Source organism: Oryx dammah, unplaced genomic scaffold (genome assembly GCF_014754425.2).
Source record: "Oryx dammah isolate SB20612 unplaced genomic scaffold, SCBI_Odam_1.1 HiC_scaffold_1, whole genome shotgun sequence".
Lineage (NCBI taxonomy): Eukaryota > Metazoa > Chordata > Mammalia > Artiodactyla > Bovidae > Oryx > Oryx dammah.
The window spans coordinates 101,382,771-101,403,851 of record NW_024070185.1 but is presented as its reverse complement, the minus strand read 5'-3'; the positions used below and the strand labels follow the sequence as shown (position 1 = coordinate 101,403,851).

General features: G+C 46.1%; 1 protein-coding gene across 1 annotated transcript in view; it reads right to left on the bottom strand.

The window, feature by feature from the left end:
* Window positions 1–4,002: 4,002 nt before the first annotated feature.
* ZNF618 (zinc finger protein 618) overlaps window positions 4,003–21,081 on the bottom strand; it is a 102,405-nt gene continuing 85,326 nt past the window's right edge. The window contains exons 15-16 of the mRNA XM_040238408.1: window positions 12,489–12,590; window positions 4,003–11,818 (exon numbers count right to left, since the gene is read on the bottom strand). Of these exons, the coding sequence (XP_040094342.1) occupies window positions 10,302–11,818; window positions 12,489–12,590 (1,619 nt within the window). The 3' untranslated portion in view covers window positions 4,003–10,301. The remainder of the gene's footprint in view (window positions 11,819–12,488; window positions 12,591–21,081) is intronic.

The following is a 21,081-nucleotide window of genomic DNA, read 5'->3' as shown; positions in this document are numbered from 1 at the left end:
CTGGATTAAGAGACCCTCAGGAAGGGAGAAGGGTGGGCACTGCACATGTCCGATGGAGGGGACAAACCCAGAAGCAAGGATTCTGGGTGGAGACAGCTCTGCAGCCCTCTTGATCAGATCACATAAGAGATTCCTCCCTCTTATTTTCCCCAAAGCCCTGAGCTTGGGACTTCTAGGTTCCAACAGAGAGGACTGTTCTGAGGGACAGCATCTGTGGGCGTAGCTGGGACTCTCTCTTGACAGAAGTGGCTGGAGTTGGGGACTGGGACACAGGGAGAAGCGACAGGCTCTCCAGGCTGCAACTCACCAATGTCCTCACGTCCTGCGTCTAGCTATACCTGCCCCTCCATGCACGTTTCATACACTGGGGCCACCATCTATATCAGTCTGAAGGTACCACTCTGAAGAGGGATGTTTTGAAGTGACCCAAAGGACAAATATTTAGATCACACCACCCTTATGGCAGAAAGTGAAGAGGAACTAAAAAGCCTCTTGATGAAAGTGAAAGAGGAGAGTGAAAAAGGTTGGCTTGAAGCTCAACATTCAGAAAACGAAGATCATGGCATCTGGTCCCATCACTTCATGGGAAATAGATGGGGAAACAGTGGAAACAGTGTCAGACTTTATTTTGGGGGGGGGGGTCCAAAATCACTGCAGATGGTGATTGCAGCCATGAAATTAAAAGACGCTTACTCCTTGGAAGGAAAGTTATGAGCAACCTAGATAGCATATTGAAAAGCAGAGACATTACTTTACCAACAAAGGTCCGTCTAGTCAAGGCTATGGTTTTTCCAGTGGTCATGTATGGATGTGAGAGTTGGACTGTGAAGAAGGCTGAGCGCCAAAGAATTGATGCTTTTGAACTGTGGTGTTGGAGAAGACTCTTGAGAGTCCCTTGGACTGCAAGGAGATCCAACCAGTCCATTCTAAAGGAGATTAGTCCTGGGTGTTCTTTGGAAGGACTGATGCTAAAGCTGAAACTCCAGTACTTTGGCCACCTCATGTGAAGAGTTGACTCACTGGAAAAGACTCTGATGCTGGGAGGGATTGGGGGCAGGAGAAGGGGACGACAGAGGATGAGATGGCTGCATGGCATCACGGACTCTATGGACGTGAGTTTGAGTGCACTTTGGGAGTTGGTGATGGATAGGGAGGCCTGGTGTGCTGCAGTTCATGGGGTCGCAAAGAGTTGGACACGACTAGCGACTGAGCTGAAAGGACAATGCCTAAAGCAGAGGATGCTAGCCACAGATAGGTCAGCCACTCTCAGCTCAGCTGGTGGATGGGCCTTTTTGGCTCAAAAGGTATCTTTCACAGTTCTGAATTCCCCATTTAAAAATGGACCTCTTGGGGGCTTCCGCAGCAGTCCAGCGGTTAAGACTGTGTAATTCCACTGCAGGAGACCTGGGCTTGATCCCAGGTTGGGGAACTAAGATCCCGAATACGACTGAAAAGAAAGAACCTCCATATCAAAATCTAAGTTTCTCAATTCTCTTGAAAAATAAGTTCCGGCAGCCCTGGGCCTGCATCCTGCATGCCAAGGTGAAGGAGCTGAACCGACATGGACCGTGCACACGGAGCCACCCTTGAGGGTCACCAGCCCCTGCTGCCACCCTGCCTGGTTCTGGAGACATGTCTCCACGACACTTGCTAAAACTTTCTCTACAAAAAATTCCCTTGGATCTGGTCTTACCACCTCAGGGGACTCCTCCAGTCAGGAATCCCCTCATCTCAGAAGGCACCAGAAGCATTCCCAGCCAAACGCTGCGATGACCTATGCTTTTAAATTTTTTTTTGGCTGTGCTGGGTCTTTGTTGCTGCGCGGGCTTTGCTCTGGTTGCGGCGAGCGGGGGCGACTCTCTAAGCTGCAGTGCATGGGCTTCTTGTTGCCGTGGCTTCTGTTGTTGAGGAGCACGGGCTCTAGGGCCCTTGGGTTTCAGCAGCTGCTTCACGCAGGCTCCGTAGTTGTCACCTCCAGGCTCTAGGGCACAGGCTCAAAAGCTGTGGCACATGGCCTTTAGTTCCTCGGAGGCATGTGGGCTCTTTCCAGGTTGGGGCTTGAACTCGTGTCTCCAGCCCTGGCAGGCCGATTCTTGACCGCTTAGCCACCAGGGAAGCCCCACCCGTTTGATTCTTAAACCATCTCAATCTAAATTTTCTCTTAAAGATACAGGTCACACTCATCTCTTCTACAACAGACGTGGCTACTCAGAAAAATGTGGTTTTTGTTTTTTAATTTTAAAATCCAGTGGCTGGCCCCTCAGCCATACCAAGGCTCTGGCCATGCCCTGGGCTTACTGGATCCTGGTATTCTGAGGTCGGGGGTGGAGGGGTCTTTCTGCTCCAGCAGGACTCCTGACTTTTGTTTCAGAGCCCATAGAAACTCCTTGATTGAACTTCATCCACCGGCTCTGGGACGTCCACATGGTATGCTGAACAGCAAGAAACTCCCACAGAAGGGGCTTCTAAGGGCAGGGCTGATGCCTCTGGGAGGCTGGCCCAGACTCACAGCCCATTCATGCTGTGACCCCTGCAATTTGATTGATGGGAAGTTGTTCAGCTGACCCAGCAGTGCACCCCTTTTGGGGAGTGCATTGACAGCTGTTGGTAAAGAAATCTGCCTGCAATGCAGGAGACCCCAGTTCGATTCCTGGGATGGGAAGATCCACTAGAGAAGGGAAAAACTACCCATTCTAGTATTCTCACCTGGAGAATTCCATGGACTGCATAGTCCACGGAGTCGCAAAGAGCCGGACATGACTGAGCAACTTTCACTTTACTTTCACTGACTGTATCGGGTTAAGGACAGGGATGAAGCCCAAGGCGCCGGCTGTTCTGGCAATAGCAGGTCTGCTTCAGGAGAAGCTGTCTCCCTCCTTCCCTGCTCCCGGCTCAGGCCACAGCTGTCTTTTGGTGGCACTGTCACAGACTTGCCTTCAGTCCGACTATCCAAGCCAAGCATCGATGAGCCTGTCTGCAGCGTGAGGCTCAGGGCGAGTCCACCCTGGCAGGGCCCTCGTGGAGGGCTCTGATTCTTAACCTGGCTAGAGTGATGGCTGCCCTGGGAAATTTGGCAGGGCCAGACACCCCTCCGCAGACACTTCAAACTCCACACACATGGTCTGGGAGGCCAGTGCCGGGGGGCGAAGGAGCACAAGGCCTGCACGTGACTGCAGGGCAAGGTGAACGTGGACGAGTGCTTCACTTAGAGGAGATGGGTGTGCTAACTCCAGGCAGGTGGGGGACAGTCACCCCATCCTGGAGGAGTGGGAGAGCTGGCTCGGAGCATGGCAGCGTTTCAGCAGTCAGCCAATGGGGAGGGAGGTTTAGGAAAGGGGGTGCTGTGAGAAAGCCACCGGGGAGCCTGGGTGGGCCGCCGCTCAGAGCTTCAGGACAGAGAGGAGGGCACCCAAGGGAGCTGGCCTGGCTGCCTGGCAGCCCCACCGGCCTCTGTGTTTGCACCCAGTGTAGTGTCTGGGCCCTGTCTGCACCTCTCCTGGGGTGGAGAGTGTCTTCCCTCCCCAGGCAGGCTTTCCACTCTGGACCGCATTGGAGACAGTGTGTCCAGACACTGGGTTTGAATGTCTCCGACAGCTCCCACTGATTCTTCAGAGTCACAGGTGCCATCTGGAATTTGGCAAAAGCCACGGGCACCCTTCCTCAGAAAACGGACGGTACACACAACCCACATCACATAAATGGCGTCAGTCTAGGCACACCTGGGTATGCTCCTGGGGGCCTGGGCCACCCTTCCTCCCCTGGGCCAGCGCTCAAGAGCAAGGCCCCAGGGGCCACATGCTTGTGGGCCTCATTCGTCAGCTATCACTGACCCGGCTCTGGTATCCAGGGCCACCCTGACCTCATCCAATGTCCCTCGGGATGGACTCCAGCTCTGTCACTCCCAGTCGACCCTCTGTCCATCTCTACTTTCCAGTGCCCATCTCCTGCCTGGATGACACGGCCCAACCCCAAGCCCAAGAAATAATGCCACGCACTGCCATCTTCCTAAAGGTCGTTTTATTGTAAAACCATAAATACAACACTGACATGAAATCATTTATTTAAGCAACTGATTCTCTCTAACCATTAAAAGGATGTCTTTTTGCCTTGGCATCAACCAACCAGGAAATAATGTTGCAAGAATTCAGGGGAGGAGGGTAGGGGGTGTTGAATTCTGGGCTGGGGCTTTTGGCGGTTTAAGGAACCAAGTGGACCCTTCCTCTTCACCCTGGGAATGTCCCACTTTTGGACAAGAATAGACAGGTAAAAACAGCAACATTTAAACAGCTCAGTTTTAAATTTTATTACTTTGTAAAAAAAGATTTTTTTTTCTGTTCCTTTCCTCCATTTGACATCAGTAAAAGTTTTAAACACCACAAAACTGATTTGGCTATAAATGGAGAAACGGTACCCAAACCAAAATGAAACCGAAAACCCAGAGGACAAACAGAAAACCCTAAATAAACCCTCAAGTTTGGTCTCGGGGGTTTACAAATCACAAGAACCATCAACTCAACCCCCATGCAACGTGACTCCTTGTAGAGCTGCTGGAATCCACATCGACAACACAGGAGACCGCAAACAACGTCTTTTGTTAATTAACACAGCAAGGGTGACACTAGGTAACTTTTTTTTTTTTTAAATACAGTACATGGTACACAGGGTCCCAAGAAAACCCTGCACAAACCCCTTGTGGAGACTTGAGCCAAGCACTGGCTGCTTATAAAAATATTGTGTTGCTACAAAAGTATAAATTAATGCTACCGGTATTAAGAAATATTAAACACATAAAACTTATAAGGATTAAGAAAAATATTCATTAATACCTGTAGAAAACTCTGGCCTAAAAAAGATATTTTTTTGTGTGTTTCTTTTTTTTTGTAAATTTTTTTTTTTTTTGTATTTTTTTAAGATGACTTGAGTTTCTTGCACTCGAAGAGAGAGACACAGTCAGATGTGCCCATGGTATTGCCTAGAACGTCTTTAACTACTGAGAAAGGATGGGGGTGCACACACGTGGTTACTGAGTGGGGCCTGGGAGGGAGGGGGCACCAAGGCTTTCGTAAGATTTACCTGATGTGAAAGAATCACTGACATGAAGTTATGGGGGGGAAAAAAAAGGTAGGGTCATCAGAGAACAACCGAAAATAATTTATGCTCTTTAAAAAATCTCTCTGCTTCAGGTGGTTGTACAAAATGACCTCCTGATGCTTGGAGTCTGAAAGGCCCTGGACATACTGCCCAGTGGGTCTGGGAGCTTCCAGCCCCACAGGGCCCTCCGTCTCCTGGCTGGCGAGTTCCAGCCCTGTGCCAGTCCACGAGCTCACTCACTGCTTTGGAACCCGGCTACCCCATCTGGGACCCCATTTGGGTGAGAGGGAAGGGTCCTGGGGGGGGACCGGCTGGCACCTGGGTTGTGGGAGGAGCCCCCCTTCCGGTTGGCCTCAGACTCCATGGTCTCTGCCAACCTGGACTTCAGGAAGCGCCACAGGGATCCCAGGCCCCTGAGGTTGCAGACAAGGCTGGGCTGTGCCCCTAAAAGGAACTTTGGTTCAAAGAGACGAAGGTGCCCAGTGGGACGTGTGGGTGGGGAAGCCCCCGGTGGGTCCTGACGCAGACACCCAACTGCAGACCTAGCACATCCTTCTCGGTACCGGTACCGGATTCGAATCTTTAAAGCAACGCCCATGGTGGTGGCGGCGGTGGGGCCATGAATATACAAACAGCAACCCGATGCCCTTCACCCTCATCAAAGCGGGAGCAGGTGCCTCTTTGCACAGAACCACAGGGCCCCTCTAGAGAACGCTGGGGCTCCATGGACTACGATCCTCAAACCCAAACGAGAGAGGAAGGAAAACAACAACTACAACAAGATCCTCCAGAAAACCCCGAGAAGGGAGAACTGGGAGGGGAAACGCAAGAGGGAAAACACTGTATCATTGGTTCACCATAACTGGCCTAGCAAACATTAGCCACAGTGACGAGGGGGCAGGCCCCTTCCCGACTGGATAGAGGGGGCCGAGGCGGGGCCGGCAGGGCCCAGACAGGAGCCCCCTCCCCACCTACTGTCTCCAGGGGACAGCCTGAGCCTTCCTTAGCCTCTTGGTTTCACCTAAGCCAGCAGCCTTTCTAGAAGCCCTTCTCTAGGTACATTCCAGGCACAGAGGTGCTGCCGCTGTTCCCCAGGCAAGGGCAGAGCTATGAACTTGCCCCAGCTCCATGGGGGCAGAAGGAGACTTCCAGCTGTGCCCTGGGTGCTCCTCACTCCATCTTTGCCAGCACACCCGTCATCATGGCAACATCCCAGTACTGTCCCCTTCTGGGTCATTCCTCATGGGACCTCCCTTCTCCGTCAGCATCCCAGGTTCGTTCCAAACCTTCCCTGTGAAGCTGTGGCCTCCCAGAGTGCCTGCAGCATCCCCGACAGCTCTTCGGGCACCCATTTTCCAAGGAGTTTAGTGCAAGTTCAAACACAAGCCTGGGTGACGCCTAAGGGCAGAGGGTCAGCTTCACGGTGGAAAACATGCCTTGCAGAGTTTTTCTCTGGTGCTTCCTGAAAGTGCAGGAGAGAAAAGAGCAAGCTGAAGGACAGGAGGCTCACCAGCCTACAGAGCTGACATCCGAGAGAGTCCTTCCCAGAAATTGGGAGATGTAAAGCTTCTCAACTGCGTCATCGTACTGCTCTCTCCTCACCAGGAAACCTCAGCACCCTTTTCCCAGCCAAGAGCCAAAGCCTGGATGCCAACCATGAAGCTGCCAGGCTGGGTGATGGCAGTGTCCTCGCTCACAGACACAGGAGGTGGTTTTCTATGCCGTGAACCCTGAAACGAAGAGTTGCCATAAGGAGCTTCATCTGACAGCCCCTCTGTTTCCTGGTTTCTAGCTACCATCTGGAGGGAGGCCTGGCTGGTGGACCTGGGCACAGGGAAGAACCATGTTGGCACAAGTCCAGGCATCCATTCATGACAACTGGGATGGCATGCCTGCTCTTGGTGAAGCAGAGACCCCCTCGGTTACTCCACATCTGTGGCACCACCCACGAGGCTATGGTCCTTGGCTTGGGCTTTGGTGGCGAAGCTGACTGGCCTCAGAGGAGGCGGGAAAACCCTGCAGAGTGGACGTGTGTTTTCTCCGCATCCTCACTGGGGTCCGTGCATGTCAGCAACAAGGCCCCTTCTGTCCTGGGAATCACACACTTCTGGCAAACTGTCCAAGTCAGCAGGCAATCGACCGCCTTGAGCTGCAGAGTCCCATAGTGGTCAGCGGCCACAGAACTTGGAGGCAGAAGACAGACCTTTCTGAAGGTCCATGTCAGGGCAGGCGCCAGGAGATGAGCTGGAAGAGCCGACCTCAATCCTTTGGCTGAGCTAGAATTTGGATAGGGTGGATATTGCTGGAGACGAGGGGCCAGTGGCTGGGCCTGTGAGATCTTTGGGTTTTATTAAGCTGTTCACTGCAAGGGGATCTGCAGTAGGCGAGCTGCCTGCGTGAGAAAGCAGACGGAGTGGGGGCACCTTGGTACAGCCCTTCCTATTGGCAACAACAGTGTCTGAAGGACGAAAGACTGGAAGAGAGAAATGACTACCTGCGACCTTGCGCCCGTTATCTGGATGAGGCAGTCCCAGGAGACAGCCTTCAGAAACCTAGTGGCACTCACATCTTCTCTGCAGAGCAAGCCAAGCCCTAAGGATCGAACTGAGGTGGAAAGGAGGGACAGAACAGGAGGTGACGTGTAACTAGATACCTGGATTTTAGTAAGACTTCCTCAAAATTTCATGCTGGAGGGCAGACATCCCCGAGTTCCAAGAAGGACGCTGATACTTGGGCTTGGTCCTGATGGCTTTGTAAGACAGTGAAATGCCGATTTGTGGAGTGGCCCCTAAAATGAGGCAAGACCAGCACAGCTCCCCACTCAAAAGGAGAGAGAGGATGGGCTCTGAGGCTTGACTCCCACCAGCTACACAACACAGGCAGTTTCTACCCTCCTGTGTGGCTCAGAGTGCCAGGTCTCCCCGGCAGCAAGGCTGGAGGCCTTCAGTTGTAGGCATCTCCCCCATTAGCAAGCCTACAGCCACCTTCTGGAAGATCTCCCAAAGTCTCATCAAATAGCCTGTCAATGCTCCCAAATACTATAGAACATGACACGAGGTGACTGTCCAGTGCAGATAAGAGGCTCTTCTGATGGTGTGACACCCCTTGGAAATGTTGTAGAGTAAATGTCCAGAACTTCTCTGGGAGAGGAGGTTCCTGAGACCATGGCTTGCTGCAGTGAACGTGGAAACGACCCTCTGGGATACATTTCAGTATGTCCAAGATGCGGAGGGTTAGTTCTCATGAGGCAAATTGAGCAGGCTTGGCACCTGGGACAGTGTTCTGGTCCATGATCCTAAGCCTTGAGTTTTTAAATTAACTTAACTTCCCCAACGTTACTGCCATGGACCGGGGAGCAGGGAGAGGGCTGTTGTACAGTGCTTTTTGAAATCGAGGTATCTTGCAGTTGAACAATGTTTTATTACTAAGGAGGGATGTGGTGGACTTGGTCAGCCCCCTAGGATGGTAGAATGTGCCTTTGCAAATGGCTCCCCCTGTGATGTTGGGCACCGAGGGGATACTGGGCCACCAGTATATATTCACTGAGAGGTGGGGTGGGAGGCTGAGCACTGATCCTGACAAAACCACCTCTTGAGAGGGGAAAGGGTCACCCTGTTGGCATTTAGGCTAAGTGTGTGGAACCTAAACCGCTCACAGAGGAAGAAAAGCCTAAAACCATCTTTCACAGCATCAAGTTGAATGTGGCCTAATGCCATTCCAGCCTCAAACATCCCTCATTGGGCCCGCAAGGCACCGTGCTCAACTACTGTCCTAGAAGGAGGGCTGAGGCTCATGTAGGGGAGCCCCAGGGCCGTGGGCAGTGGAACCCCTGGAATCTCCGAGGTCCTGGGGAGGAAGAGGAGGTTGCAGGTCTGAGGTGTGATGGATGTGAACATGATCAACTCAGGATTCCCTGCTGAGCCGGAAGGGTCAGTGATGCGGCAAGTAGTGTAATGCACTCTGGGTACAGAAGTCAGACATTCGCAGTACCAGACGCAGCGAGCCAGGAGGGCGGCCTTCCACTTACAGTCAGCACTCCTAAGCCACATGTTTCTCTGTGGCTTCCACCAAATCCCATGTCTGTGAGACCTGTGACTCCAATACCTCTCCTGGTCTCCAAACGGCACAGCCAAGTTCACGGTCTTGGCTGTTTCAAATACAGGAAAACTGGACCGTACAGGGGAGGCTGATAAAAACCTCAGGATACTGAATACACCACTGAGATGAGCTAGTTTACAGTGTGACTCGAGGAACAAAAAGGGCAATCAAAAAAAAAAAAAACCACAAAAAAACCCTCCAAAATATAAGTTATAGACATTCAGTGCCTCCTAGCAGAGTCTAAATCAAATTGGAAAAAAAAAAGGCAAAAACTGCTAAAATGTTAGGAAAAAAATTATTAAGGAGTGGAGACAGTTATCTTATACTTCTTTGAAAATGTCTTTTTTTTTCTCTCTTATATTAAAAAGCAAAAGGTCAGCTTTATATTCTTAAAAGTCTCCTTTCCTGATTTGGGGAGATAGATAGGTGTGTTTCTAAGGCGGCTGCCCCCTGACACCCAGGGGTATCGTAAAGGCAGCAGCTCAATGCCCTGAAGGTGAACGAGAACAAAGTCCAGTGCAGAAGCTGTCCATCTGATGCAGTTTGGAGAATCCATGGCAGGGCAGCTGGGGAGGAGTGGGGCGTGATAGGGTCAGGAAGACTGGGGGTGGGGGTGACGGGCAGTAGGGGGACCACAGGGTGAAGGACAGAGAGCGTCAAGTCACTTCAGATCTCAGCTGCCTGAACATTTCACAACATCAGTTTGTACAATCTGCACACCTGAAAATGGAGTCTTTTAAAGCCCCCTCACTGAGAAAAGGAAGTGAAGCATCTTCCCTCTTTCCCAAACACTCAGCTTTCCTGACACGCCCAGTTTAATGCACACATGCCCACGAGGGGGCATGCATGCATGCACCAGGGGAGTATGTGTGTGCACGCGTGTGCAACACTTCGGCAGCCACGCAGACAAGCACAGAGCTGCCCGTGCACACACATGCACATACACACTGAAAAAAAGCACTTAAGTTTCCAGGGGGCATTTATAATGAGGTCCACAGTGTTTAGAACTTAAATTCCTTTTCTTTGTTTGCGACAGTGTTGTGTGGGTTTTTTCCTTCTTCTTTGAACGTTCTCTTTCTCTCTTTCATTTTTTTTTTTTCAATCTGGAAGTCTTAAAGCATGTTGGATTTCAGAAACATGAGTTTGTTCATATCTTCTGGACTGAGCAGTCGCCTCCTTTTGATGAGAAGTGCTTGTTCACACATATTTACACACCCGCTCCTGGCCCCCACGGCCGGCACCGCGAGGAGCCAGAAGGCGAGCTTGGCGAGTTTCGTGTGCTTTTGGGTCACGCACGACCAGTACTGGAAGAGATCGGGGGTGGCCTGGAAGAGGGGCTCCTGCAGGTAATCGTACACTTCATTCTTGCCGAGCCGGTCGTCCTCCTGGGTGGCAGGGTTTTCTCCGGGGGCGGAGCGGGGCTTCTTGGCGGCGGGCTCGAAGTCGGCTTCCTCAGCCCAGGACTCCTTGACCTCGTGGATGAGCTCGCACACCTTGCCGATGATCTCCTCGTGCTGGTAGGGGGGCACGGGCCGCAGCTTCTGCTGTGGGTCCAGGATCATCGCCACCTTGTGAGCTGGATGCACCTTGAAGTTCTCCTTGAGCGCCTCCAGAAAGAGGTGGCACAGCTTGCTCACGGTGCCCGCGTCGTTGGCCTTGGCCGTGAACAGCTTCTCCAGCCTGACGTAGGTGGGGAGCACCAGCTGCAGGGTGGGCTGGCTCTCGTTGCTCAGCTCAATGACCGCCTGCTTCACCGGCGTCAGGATGGCCGCCAGGTTGCTGAGCAGGTGCTTGTTGAGGCTCTGGATGAGGTTCATCTTCTTGGCCCGGCTGTAGAACTCGCAGATCTGCTCGTAGCGCTCGTGTACCAGCAGCAGCGAGTCCGTGACCGAGTTCCAGCAGGGCGGCGGCGAGGTCTCCTCCAGCGAGCCGAAGGTCTCCTTAGCGAGGCCGGTGGAGCCTGCCAGGTCCTCGCACACGTTGAGCAGCTCGATGACCTCGTGCATGCTGCGGGCCTGCAGCGTCCGCTTGCTCAGCACGCTCTGCACCACCGAGTTCAAGGCACAGGCTGAGCAGCGCAGGCACATGCCGGCCTTGGAGAAGGCAGACGCGCTCACCCGGCAGTCCGTCACGTACACTGTCCTGATCTCCGACATCACGAACTCTGACAGCACGTTCTGCACCCAGTGGTGCACCAGGTCACCGCTGTCGCGGATGTCCGCGCCCTTCACGCCCAGCACGTAGCTCTTGATGTGGTTGCCCTCGGCCTGGTAGGCCGTGAGGATGTAGCAGGAGTCGGGGCCAACGCTCTGCGAGTGGCAGGTCACGCCGATGCCCAGGCAGGCGTTGCTGCCCAAGGCGCACGTGACCTTCACCTTCACCTGGTTGTACATGCGCGGCAGGTGCTTCAGCGCCAGCGTATTGAAGTTGCCCAGGATCTCGGTGACGGAGAAGGCCCCATAGCGGGCGCCGCTGTCCACCAGCGTCTGGGCCAGCTTCAGGAACTCCTTCCCGCTCACCACGCTCAGAGCACCCAGGTCGGCACACATGACCCGCAGCAGCCGCTCTGCGATGTTCTGCCGCTCCTTCTCAGGGATCATGCTGTTGGGTGTCAAACCACTGGTCGTGGCTGGTGGGTCGCGGGGGGGGACACAAAGAGAGGCGTGATTAATCCTGGCATTCAAGGCTCCTTGGTCTGGCAGCAGTCTAATACTCAAGCATCTAGTATTAGGAATTATGAAGTGATTTCATCTTGTGTGCAAACTGATGGTCCTGGCAAGTCTTTAACATGTGACAGTCTCCTGGGAATGAAGTTCTGTGATTGACTAGTAGTGCCTGCCATGGGCACGGAAACAGAGGGTAGTGGTATGTGTGCAAATATTTGCTGCATGTGCCATTCACCTTGACCTCTGAAGCTAACTAGTCTAACCTGTTCCTCAAAACAGAAACAGCCTCTGATACAGAAGGCGTTAGTGAATAAGATACCTGGGGCCACAGTGTCAGGAGAAAGCAGACCAGAGAAATTGTGGGGAGTGGATTCTAATTCTGATTCTATCATGAATTTGTGTTCTCTGATCACAAATAGATCAGGTCTCCCCAGGCCTCCTCTGTCCATCCCATGAGGTCAGAATTCCCATCAACTAGGTCTCAGGTATGAAAGTGCTTGGTAAACCGTTATGCGTGGTCTCGCATCACCATGGGAGGTACAGGGGTGTGGAGGGGGGCAGAGGGGAACAAGCAGGGGGAGGGGCTGGAGCAGACTTCCACCAGTCCCTGGCATCCACCTGGGAAAGACCTACTGTTGTTGGCGCTGTTCCTCTGGGCTTGGGGCTTCCACTTCTCCTCCACGACAGCAGGGGGCGATCGGGACTGGTTGGAGGCGATGTTGTTTTCGTTGTCCGCTGTGGACACAAAGGGGACAGTGTATTTCCCCGAAGCGCCAGAGGCCTGTTAGCTAACAAGGAGAGAACTAGAGCATACAAGTGAAGACGAGACTGGTCTCTGGGACTCGGGCCTGGGTTCAAATCCCAGCTCCTTAGACAACTATCTGATGCCTGCAAAGCATCATTTTCATCACTTGGAAGAATGAAGATACCCCCACAATTGCTGGAAGAACTAATAAGAGATAATATAGGGAAAGAGCAGTGGGCACAGTACCCAGCATGGAGTAAGCGCTTGGGGAATGGGAAGCACTATGTTCTGAGTCTGGATGGGAGGCTCCCCAACACCCACAAGCACAAAGTTCTGAGACTGGGGAAGGGGTGCCCATTACACCCCAAGACGCAGAAAGCATCTCACACTCTTGCTTCTCTGAAGTGTGTCTTTTTGTCTTTTTAGTGTATTTACTAGAAACTTAATTAGATGAACACAGCAAAAGCAAATGACATAAAGTAGATAACTCGCAACCCCCTCATGACATGCAGAAGGTGAAACTAAAGCGCACACGTAGGATCATACAGAAAACCAGCAGCAGAGCTGGGACGGACAGCCCAGGTCCTTTGGTACCTGGGTGCGTCCTCCATGAATTCCCCTAATTTTTGTTAACCTGTACATTTACACTGGTATTCAGTTTTAAGTAATGGGCACACGCCATACTCTTCTATGCACGGTCACTTCTTGACATTTTTGTAGAACTGTTTCTAAGTAGAAATTATCTGAGTTACATATTTGCCATCAGAAATGACCACACCATCTTTTACTGCACCAATACTTTACCAATTGTTAACTACACCTTAGGTCCTGAGCTTCAGGGCTGTGCCATTTCCAGTATGACTATTCTGCTGTGAACCTATTTGCCCAATATTCTAATATTGTTTTTCTGTGCTCTTTTATTATTGTTGTGGGTGTACTTCCTTGAGACATCATCTGACAGGTAGAATTCACAACCTGAGGCTATCAGTGGGTCAGTGGCCTCTGTTCAGGATTGCCAGACATTGTTCTTCCTTTCTTCTCAATTTAAGGCATCAGACCTTAGAGGTCAAGGCCAGAATTTTCATACCTAGAAAAGAGACTTCTCCAATTTCTACATATTCACAGTCAGCCAGCTAGAAGACTCTGGGATGGGCATTCAAGGAATATTTTGCAGCCACTAGAAAGGTGGCTGTGTACCCTGGAGAACCATGTGAAAATGCATAAGATAATGAAAAGCACACTCTAATCAGAATTTCATATGTATTTTTAGAGACATGTACTTTAAACTCACAAGTCAAAGAATGAACAGATTTATGCATCAGAATCTATGGGGAGGGGACTTTCACTTCTGCCCATTAAGGATCCCCTACCATAGGAACTGCTCTCCAGTTTCAAACAACTACTGATCATGATACAACTGCTTTCAAACAGGCAACCCGGGGTGTGAGCCCAGAAAAAGAAGCAAATGTGGTGAGCTCTCTGACTGCCCTGTTTACTGCCTGGAGGCAGGGAATTGAACAAGCCCAGTGGTCACTTTTAAGAGACAGAGATCAAAATTCAGGCAGAGACAGCTAGAATTTAAAGGGAAAAGTACTAAGGCAGAGGAGTGTCAGAAAGAGAGAGCCCTGGAGATTGTAGGGGGTTTGCCACCTGAGAAGCCCTGGACAGTCCGTTTATTATGCAGCTAAATTAGCCATTGATTAAGCACTGCCCTAGACCTGCCCTAATACATTTTAAGAACAAGCCTCAAGTGTATTAAAGTGATTCCACTTAACAAACTGTAAGCCAAGTTTAACAGTCTCTAAAAAATAAAAACTAGCACCTAACAATATGAAATTCACAATGTCATTCATCTAATCAGTACCAGACATTCAAAATAGTAGGCAAATATGACCTATAACCAGAAAAAAAAAACGCAAAACCTAATCAATAGCAACAGACCTAGGAAGGATAGAGATGATATATTTAGCCAATAAGAATCTTACATTAGCAGTTGTAAACATCATAAATACGCGCAAGATATGAAGGGAAATATGAACAGCATAAGGAGAGAAATGGGAGATGTAAAAAAGAGCAAACTAAACTACACTCAAGTGGAACTTCTGAATATAAAAATAAGTGGTACAGGAAAAATACACTGTATGGGATAAAAACTAATTAGATGCCACAGAAGAAAAAAAATCAGTGAAGTTTGAGACAGAGCAAAAAGAAAAAAAAAAAATCCAATGAAAACCAGACTGGGTAAAAGGTTGTAAATAAATAAATGGAGTATGGACAATATTAAGCAGTTTAACACACATATAATTGGAGTCCCAGAAAAAGGGGGTGAGGCAGAAAAAATATTTGAAGAAATGGCCAGAATTTTTCCAGATGAAAACCATAAAATCAAGTTCTAAAAGCTCAACTAACTCAAAGAAAACACCACCAAGGCACACTATCATAATAAAATTGTTGAAAACCAATGACAGGAACAGCCAGAAAAGAGGAAAAATTAAGTACAGGTGAACAAAAATAAGAATAACTACAGATCCAGCAGGCAACCGAACAAAGTTAAAGGAGAATGTCAATCTAAAATTCTAAGGGCTGACCTAGATGAATGGATAAAGAAGATATCATCATGCAATTGATATAAATTATATTTATACAATGGGATATTACTCAGCTATAAAAAAGAATGAGAGACTTCCTGTGGTCCAGTGGCTAAGACTCTATGCTCTTGATGGAGGGAGCCCAAGTTCAACCCTTGCTCGGGGAGCTAGATCCCACATGCCTCAACTTAGACCCTGTACAGCCAAATAAATATTAAAGAAATGAAATAATGCCGTTTGCAGCAACACGGAAGGCCTTAGAGATGATCACACTAAGTGAAGTAAGCCAGACAATGACAAATATCATATGATGTCACTCACATGTGGAATCTAAAAAACAAACAAAAAAAGGGTACAAATAAACTTATATACAAAACAGAAATAGACCAATGACATATAAAACAAACTTATGGCTACCAAAGGGAAAAAGGAAGGAGGGATAAATTATGAATTTGAGATTAACATATACACACTAATATAAAAGGACCCACTGTATAACACAGGTAATTATATTTAATATTTTATAATAACCTATAAGGGAAAAGAATCTTTAAAAATATATATATATTCATAGGGATTCAGTTATACATAACTGAATAGAACTGAATCCCTATGCTGTACACCTGAAACTAATGCAACATTATAAATCAATTATAATTCAATTTAAAAAACTACAAAAATATTTTAAAAATAAAATAATAAAACTCTAAATCCAGTGATACTATCTTTCACAAATGGAAATAAATAAGAGGAAAAAAAATCAAACCTGCAACTATAAGAAATGCTAAAGGAAGTTCTTTAGGTATAAAAAATAATGATACCAAATAAGAATCTGGATCTACAGAAAGAAAAGAAGAGTACTGGGAACTGTATATATATGAACATAAAAGATGTTTTCCCTCATTTTTAATCTCTTTAACAAGGTAACTGACTGCTCATTGGAAAATAGTAACAATGAATTGTGGTAATTGCAAGTAGTAATAAACTGTATGGCAACAATAATAGAAAGATTAGGAAGATGATATAGAAGATTTTGTTGAAAGTTTTTCACACAATATACAAACGGGGCTAATATCCTTTGAAGGTAGACTTAATAAGTTAGAAATGTATAGTGTAAAACTGAAATAAATCATTAAAAATGCCCAAAGAATTACAGTTAATAAATCCATTGTAGAGATAAAAATGGAATTATAAAAAATTCTCAGTCCAAAATAAGGCAAAAAAATTAGAGAAAAAGGAAGAAAGAACAAATGAAACAGTAAACAAATAGGAAAATGGTAGATTTAAACCCAATAATATTGAAATCACATTAAATGTAAATGATATGATCTCCACATTCCAAATAAAAGTTAGAGAATGTCATACTTAAAAAAAAAACAAGACTATAAAGACATGAATAAGTTGAAAGTAAAAGGTTAAATAAAGGTATACTCCACAAATAGTACTGAAGAGAGGGCAGGAGATGCATGTGGCAGTATTACAGAAAAAACAGACCTCAGAACAAGAAATATGACCAGGGGTAACGGGAGACCGTGCATAACGATAAAGAAGTCAAATCACCAAGAATCCATAATGAGTCTATGTTGTGTGCAAGTGGTAACAGAGCATCAAAATTACATGAAGCAAAAGCTGAGAAAACTGGACAAGAAACAGCAGACCAAACCTACGACTGGAAATTTCAAGCTGTCTTCTCTCAGAAATTGCTACTCTCAGGAGAAAAGACTGAATGCTAATGAACAGAGAGCGGCAGCATCAAGCAGCCCAGTAGACACACAATCGGATTCCCAGAAAAAGGAGGCAGAACAGAAAAATACTGAGACCATACGAAGTACAGTCTCGAACTGTCTCTACAGACCGTAACTGAATTAAACTAGAAATCAATAACAAAAAGACATTTGGAAATATTTCAACTATTTGAATATTAAACATCACACCTGTAAGTAACTCAGAGGCCAAAGAAATATTAGGGAGGTCAGAAAATGCTTTGAACTAAATACTAACACATGCAAACCTCAGATTTCAAAATTCATGGATACATCTAAGTGAATGTTATTTATAGCATTAAAAGTTTTATTAGAAAAGGATAAAGGTTTAAAATCAGTGTCACAAAGCTTCACCACTAAGAGATCTAGAGACTAAGTTTAAAGAGTAAGTTGAGTCTAACATAAACACAGGGAAATAATACAGATAAAAGCAGAAATGAATGAAACAGAAAATGGATAAACACAATAGAAATCAAACTAAAAGCTAATTCTTGGTAGAAATCAGTAAAATTGATAGCCCTCTAATAAGAAAGACTAAAAAAAAGAAAAGAGAGGAGTGCAAATTATTAGTAGTAGGAATAAAAGAAGGGGACATCACCACAGAGGCTACACATATTAAAGGGATGAATAGGGACACGATTATGGGGACTTCCTGGGCGGTCCAGGTGTTAAGAAGCCACCTGCTAATGCAGCGGACACAGGTTTGATCCCTGGTCGGAGAAATAAGATCCCACATGCGATGGGGTAACTAAGCCCAAGCAGGGCACCTAGAGAAGCCCCGCACGCTGTGGTTACTGAGCTCTAGCACTCTGGAGACTGCACACAACTACAGAGCCCATGGGCTGCAGCTAGGACCTGATGCAGCCAAACAAATAAATATTTTAAAAAATGATTATGAACAACTTTGTGCCAATAAATTCAACCATTTAAGTGAGGCTCCCCAAAATTAATAAACCTAAAAATATAAAGTATCTAAGTTCACTTAAGAAGAAATAGGTAACCTAAATATCTCAAGTTCTACAATTATTAAGAAATTCAGATCATAGCTCACATAATTTCCCATAAAGAAAATTCCTGCATGAGTTGACTGCAAAGTTTGACCAAATATTTAAGGAAGGAATAATACAGATTCCAAACAAATAGTCCCAAAAATCAGAAGAGGAAAGATCATTTCCCAATTTGTTTTACAAGGCTGTCATTACCTCAATCCAAAACTAAAGAAAAATTATAACAAAAAAAAGTACAGGGACTGCCTGGTGGTCCAGTGGCTAAGACTTCACACGCCCAGTGCAGGGAGACCCCAGATTCAATCTCTGGTCAAGGAACTAGATTCTGCTTGCAACTAAGAAATTTGTATGCTTTAACTACAAAATCCTGCTGGAAGGTCCTGTTTGCCTCAACTAAGACCAGGCGCTGCCAAATAAGTACATAAATAATTTTTTTTTTAAAAAAAGAAAAGAAACTACAGACCAATATCCCCCAACATATACACAAAATGCTTGACAAAATATTAGCAAAGTAAATACAGCAATATATAAAAATAATAACACATCATGGGAGTTCCCTGGTGGTCCAGAAGTTAGGACTCAGAACTTTCACTGCTGTGCCCTGGGTTCAATCCCTGGTTGGGGAACTAACATCCCACAAACCATATGGGATAAAATAAAAAATAAAAATAATAGCACATCATGAAAAAGCAAAGTTAATTCCAGAAATGGGGTAGTTAATAAAAGAAAACCAATCAGTGTAATTTCCTATACTAAGAGGGAAAAAAAAAAAAAAGAAAGATCATTTTATCTCCATAGATAAAATGCACTATAAACAAGATAAAATCCAATACCCACCCATGATACAAAATCTCAGCAAACTAGAAAGAGAAGGAAACTTTTTCAATGTGATAAAGGACATCTAAAAGAACCCTTAAGGTTACTGATCTGATAGAAATAAAAAGGATTATTTATAAGGAAATACTATGAACCAATTAGACAACCTGGATGAAACAGACAAGTTCCCAGAAAACATAAACTACAAAAACTGACTTAAGCAGCAGAAACTCTGGATATACCTATACAGAAACTGAATTAGTGATCAAAGTACTGACCACAAGAAAGAAACAAAGGAAAGCCCAGGTTCAGATGCCTTTACTGATGAACTGTATCATATGGTAAAGACCTTTTCACAAATTCTTCTGAAAATAGGAGGGAACACTTCTCAATTCATTCTATGAGGCAGGTATTATTCTGACAGCAAATCCAGACTAAGAAGTCACAAGAAAAGAAACTATGCCCACTATGCCTTTTGACTATGGATACAAACATCCTCAATAAAATACAGCTGACCAAATCCAACAACAACAGGTTATACCCTATGACCAAGCAGCATTTATTCCAGGAATACAGGTCAGTTCAACATGCAGAAATCAATACCATATTAATAGAATAAAGGACAAAAACTACCTGATCATTTTAATTGATGCTGAAAAACTATTTGACAAAATTCAATACTCTTCCCTGGTGGCTCGGATGGTAAAGAGTCTGCCTGCAATGCGGGAGACCTGGGTTCAACCCCTGGGTCGGGAAGAAACCCTGGAGAAGGCAATAGCAACCCACTCCAGTACTCCTGCCTGGAAAATCCCATGGATGGAGAAGCCTGCCAGGCTATCGTCCATGGGGTTGCAAAGAGTCGGACACGACTGAGAGACTTCATTTCACTTCACTTCAATACTCTTTCATGATAAAAACACTCAACAAACTAGGAATTGAAGGGAATTTTTCAACCTGATAAAGGGCATCTATGAAAAACCCATTACTAACATTATACTTAATGGTTAAAGATTAAAATTTTTCCTCTTAAGATCAGGAACAAGGTAAAAATGAACACTCTATCTCTTTTATTCAACATGCATTAGAGGTTCCAGTCAGGGCAATTAGAAGAAAAGAAAGAAAGAGAAACAAAAAGAAAGGGCATCCTGATGAATGGAAGAAGTAAAATAATCTCTATGTATAGATAACAGACTACATCATTGTGTGTATAGAAAATCCTATGAAAAACAGATACATACACAACTATTAGAACTTGTAAATAAGTTCATCAAGATTTTAAGATACAAGATCAACATATTAAAGAAATTATACTTGTGTACATTAGCAATGAACACTCCAAAAATTAAATTAAGCAAATAATTCCATTTACAATAGCTTCTAAAAGAGTAAAATACTTAGGAATAAATTATAAAATAAGATTGTACACTTGAAACTAAAAATATGTTTGAAAAACTCAAAGAAGGCTTAAATAAATGAAAAGCATTCCATTTTCATAGATTAGAAGACAATATTGTTAAAATGGCAATATTCCCTAAATTGATCCAGATTCAACCCAATCCCTATCAAAAGTCCTGCTATCTTTTTTTGCAGATATTGACAAGTTGATCCTAAAGTTTATGCAGAAGAGCCAAGCACTCTTGAAAATGAACAAAGCTGGAGAGCTTAGACTTCCTGATTTCAAAGCTATTATAAAGGCATGGTAATCCAGACAGTGTGGTACTGGCACAAAAATAGACATACAGACCAGTGAAACAGAATTTAGAATCCAAAAATAAACCCTCAAATTTTCAGTCAACTGATTTCCAACAAGGGTGCCAGGACAATGCAACAGGGAAATGAATAGTCTTTTCAAAAAACTGAGCTGGGAAAACTGGGTACCCACATGCAAAAGAATGAAGTTTGACCCCTACCTCACACCACATACAAAAATTAACACAAAATGGAATATGGGCCTAAATCTAAGAGCCAAAACTAGAAAACTCTTACAGAAGAAAACAGGAGTTAAGTCTTCATGACCCTCGATCAGGCAATGATTTCTTACACACGACATCAAAAGCACAATGAAAAAAAGTCTTCATCAAAAATTTTTGTGCTTCAAAGGGCAGCATCAAGAAAGTGAAAAGACAACCTACAGAATGGGAGAAGATATTTGTAAATCATCTATCTATAGAGGCCTCATGTCTCTACAGAGATAAAATGACCTCTTACAACTCAGTAATAAAAAACCCCCAAAACACCTAATTAAAAAATGGGCAAAGGATTTGAACCGACATTTCTCCAAAGGAGATACTTAAATGGCCAATAAGC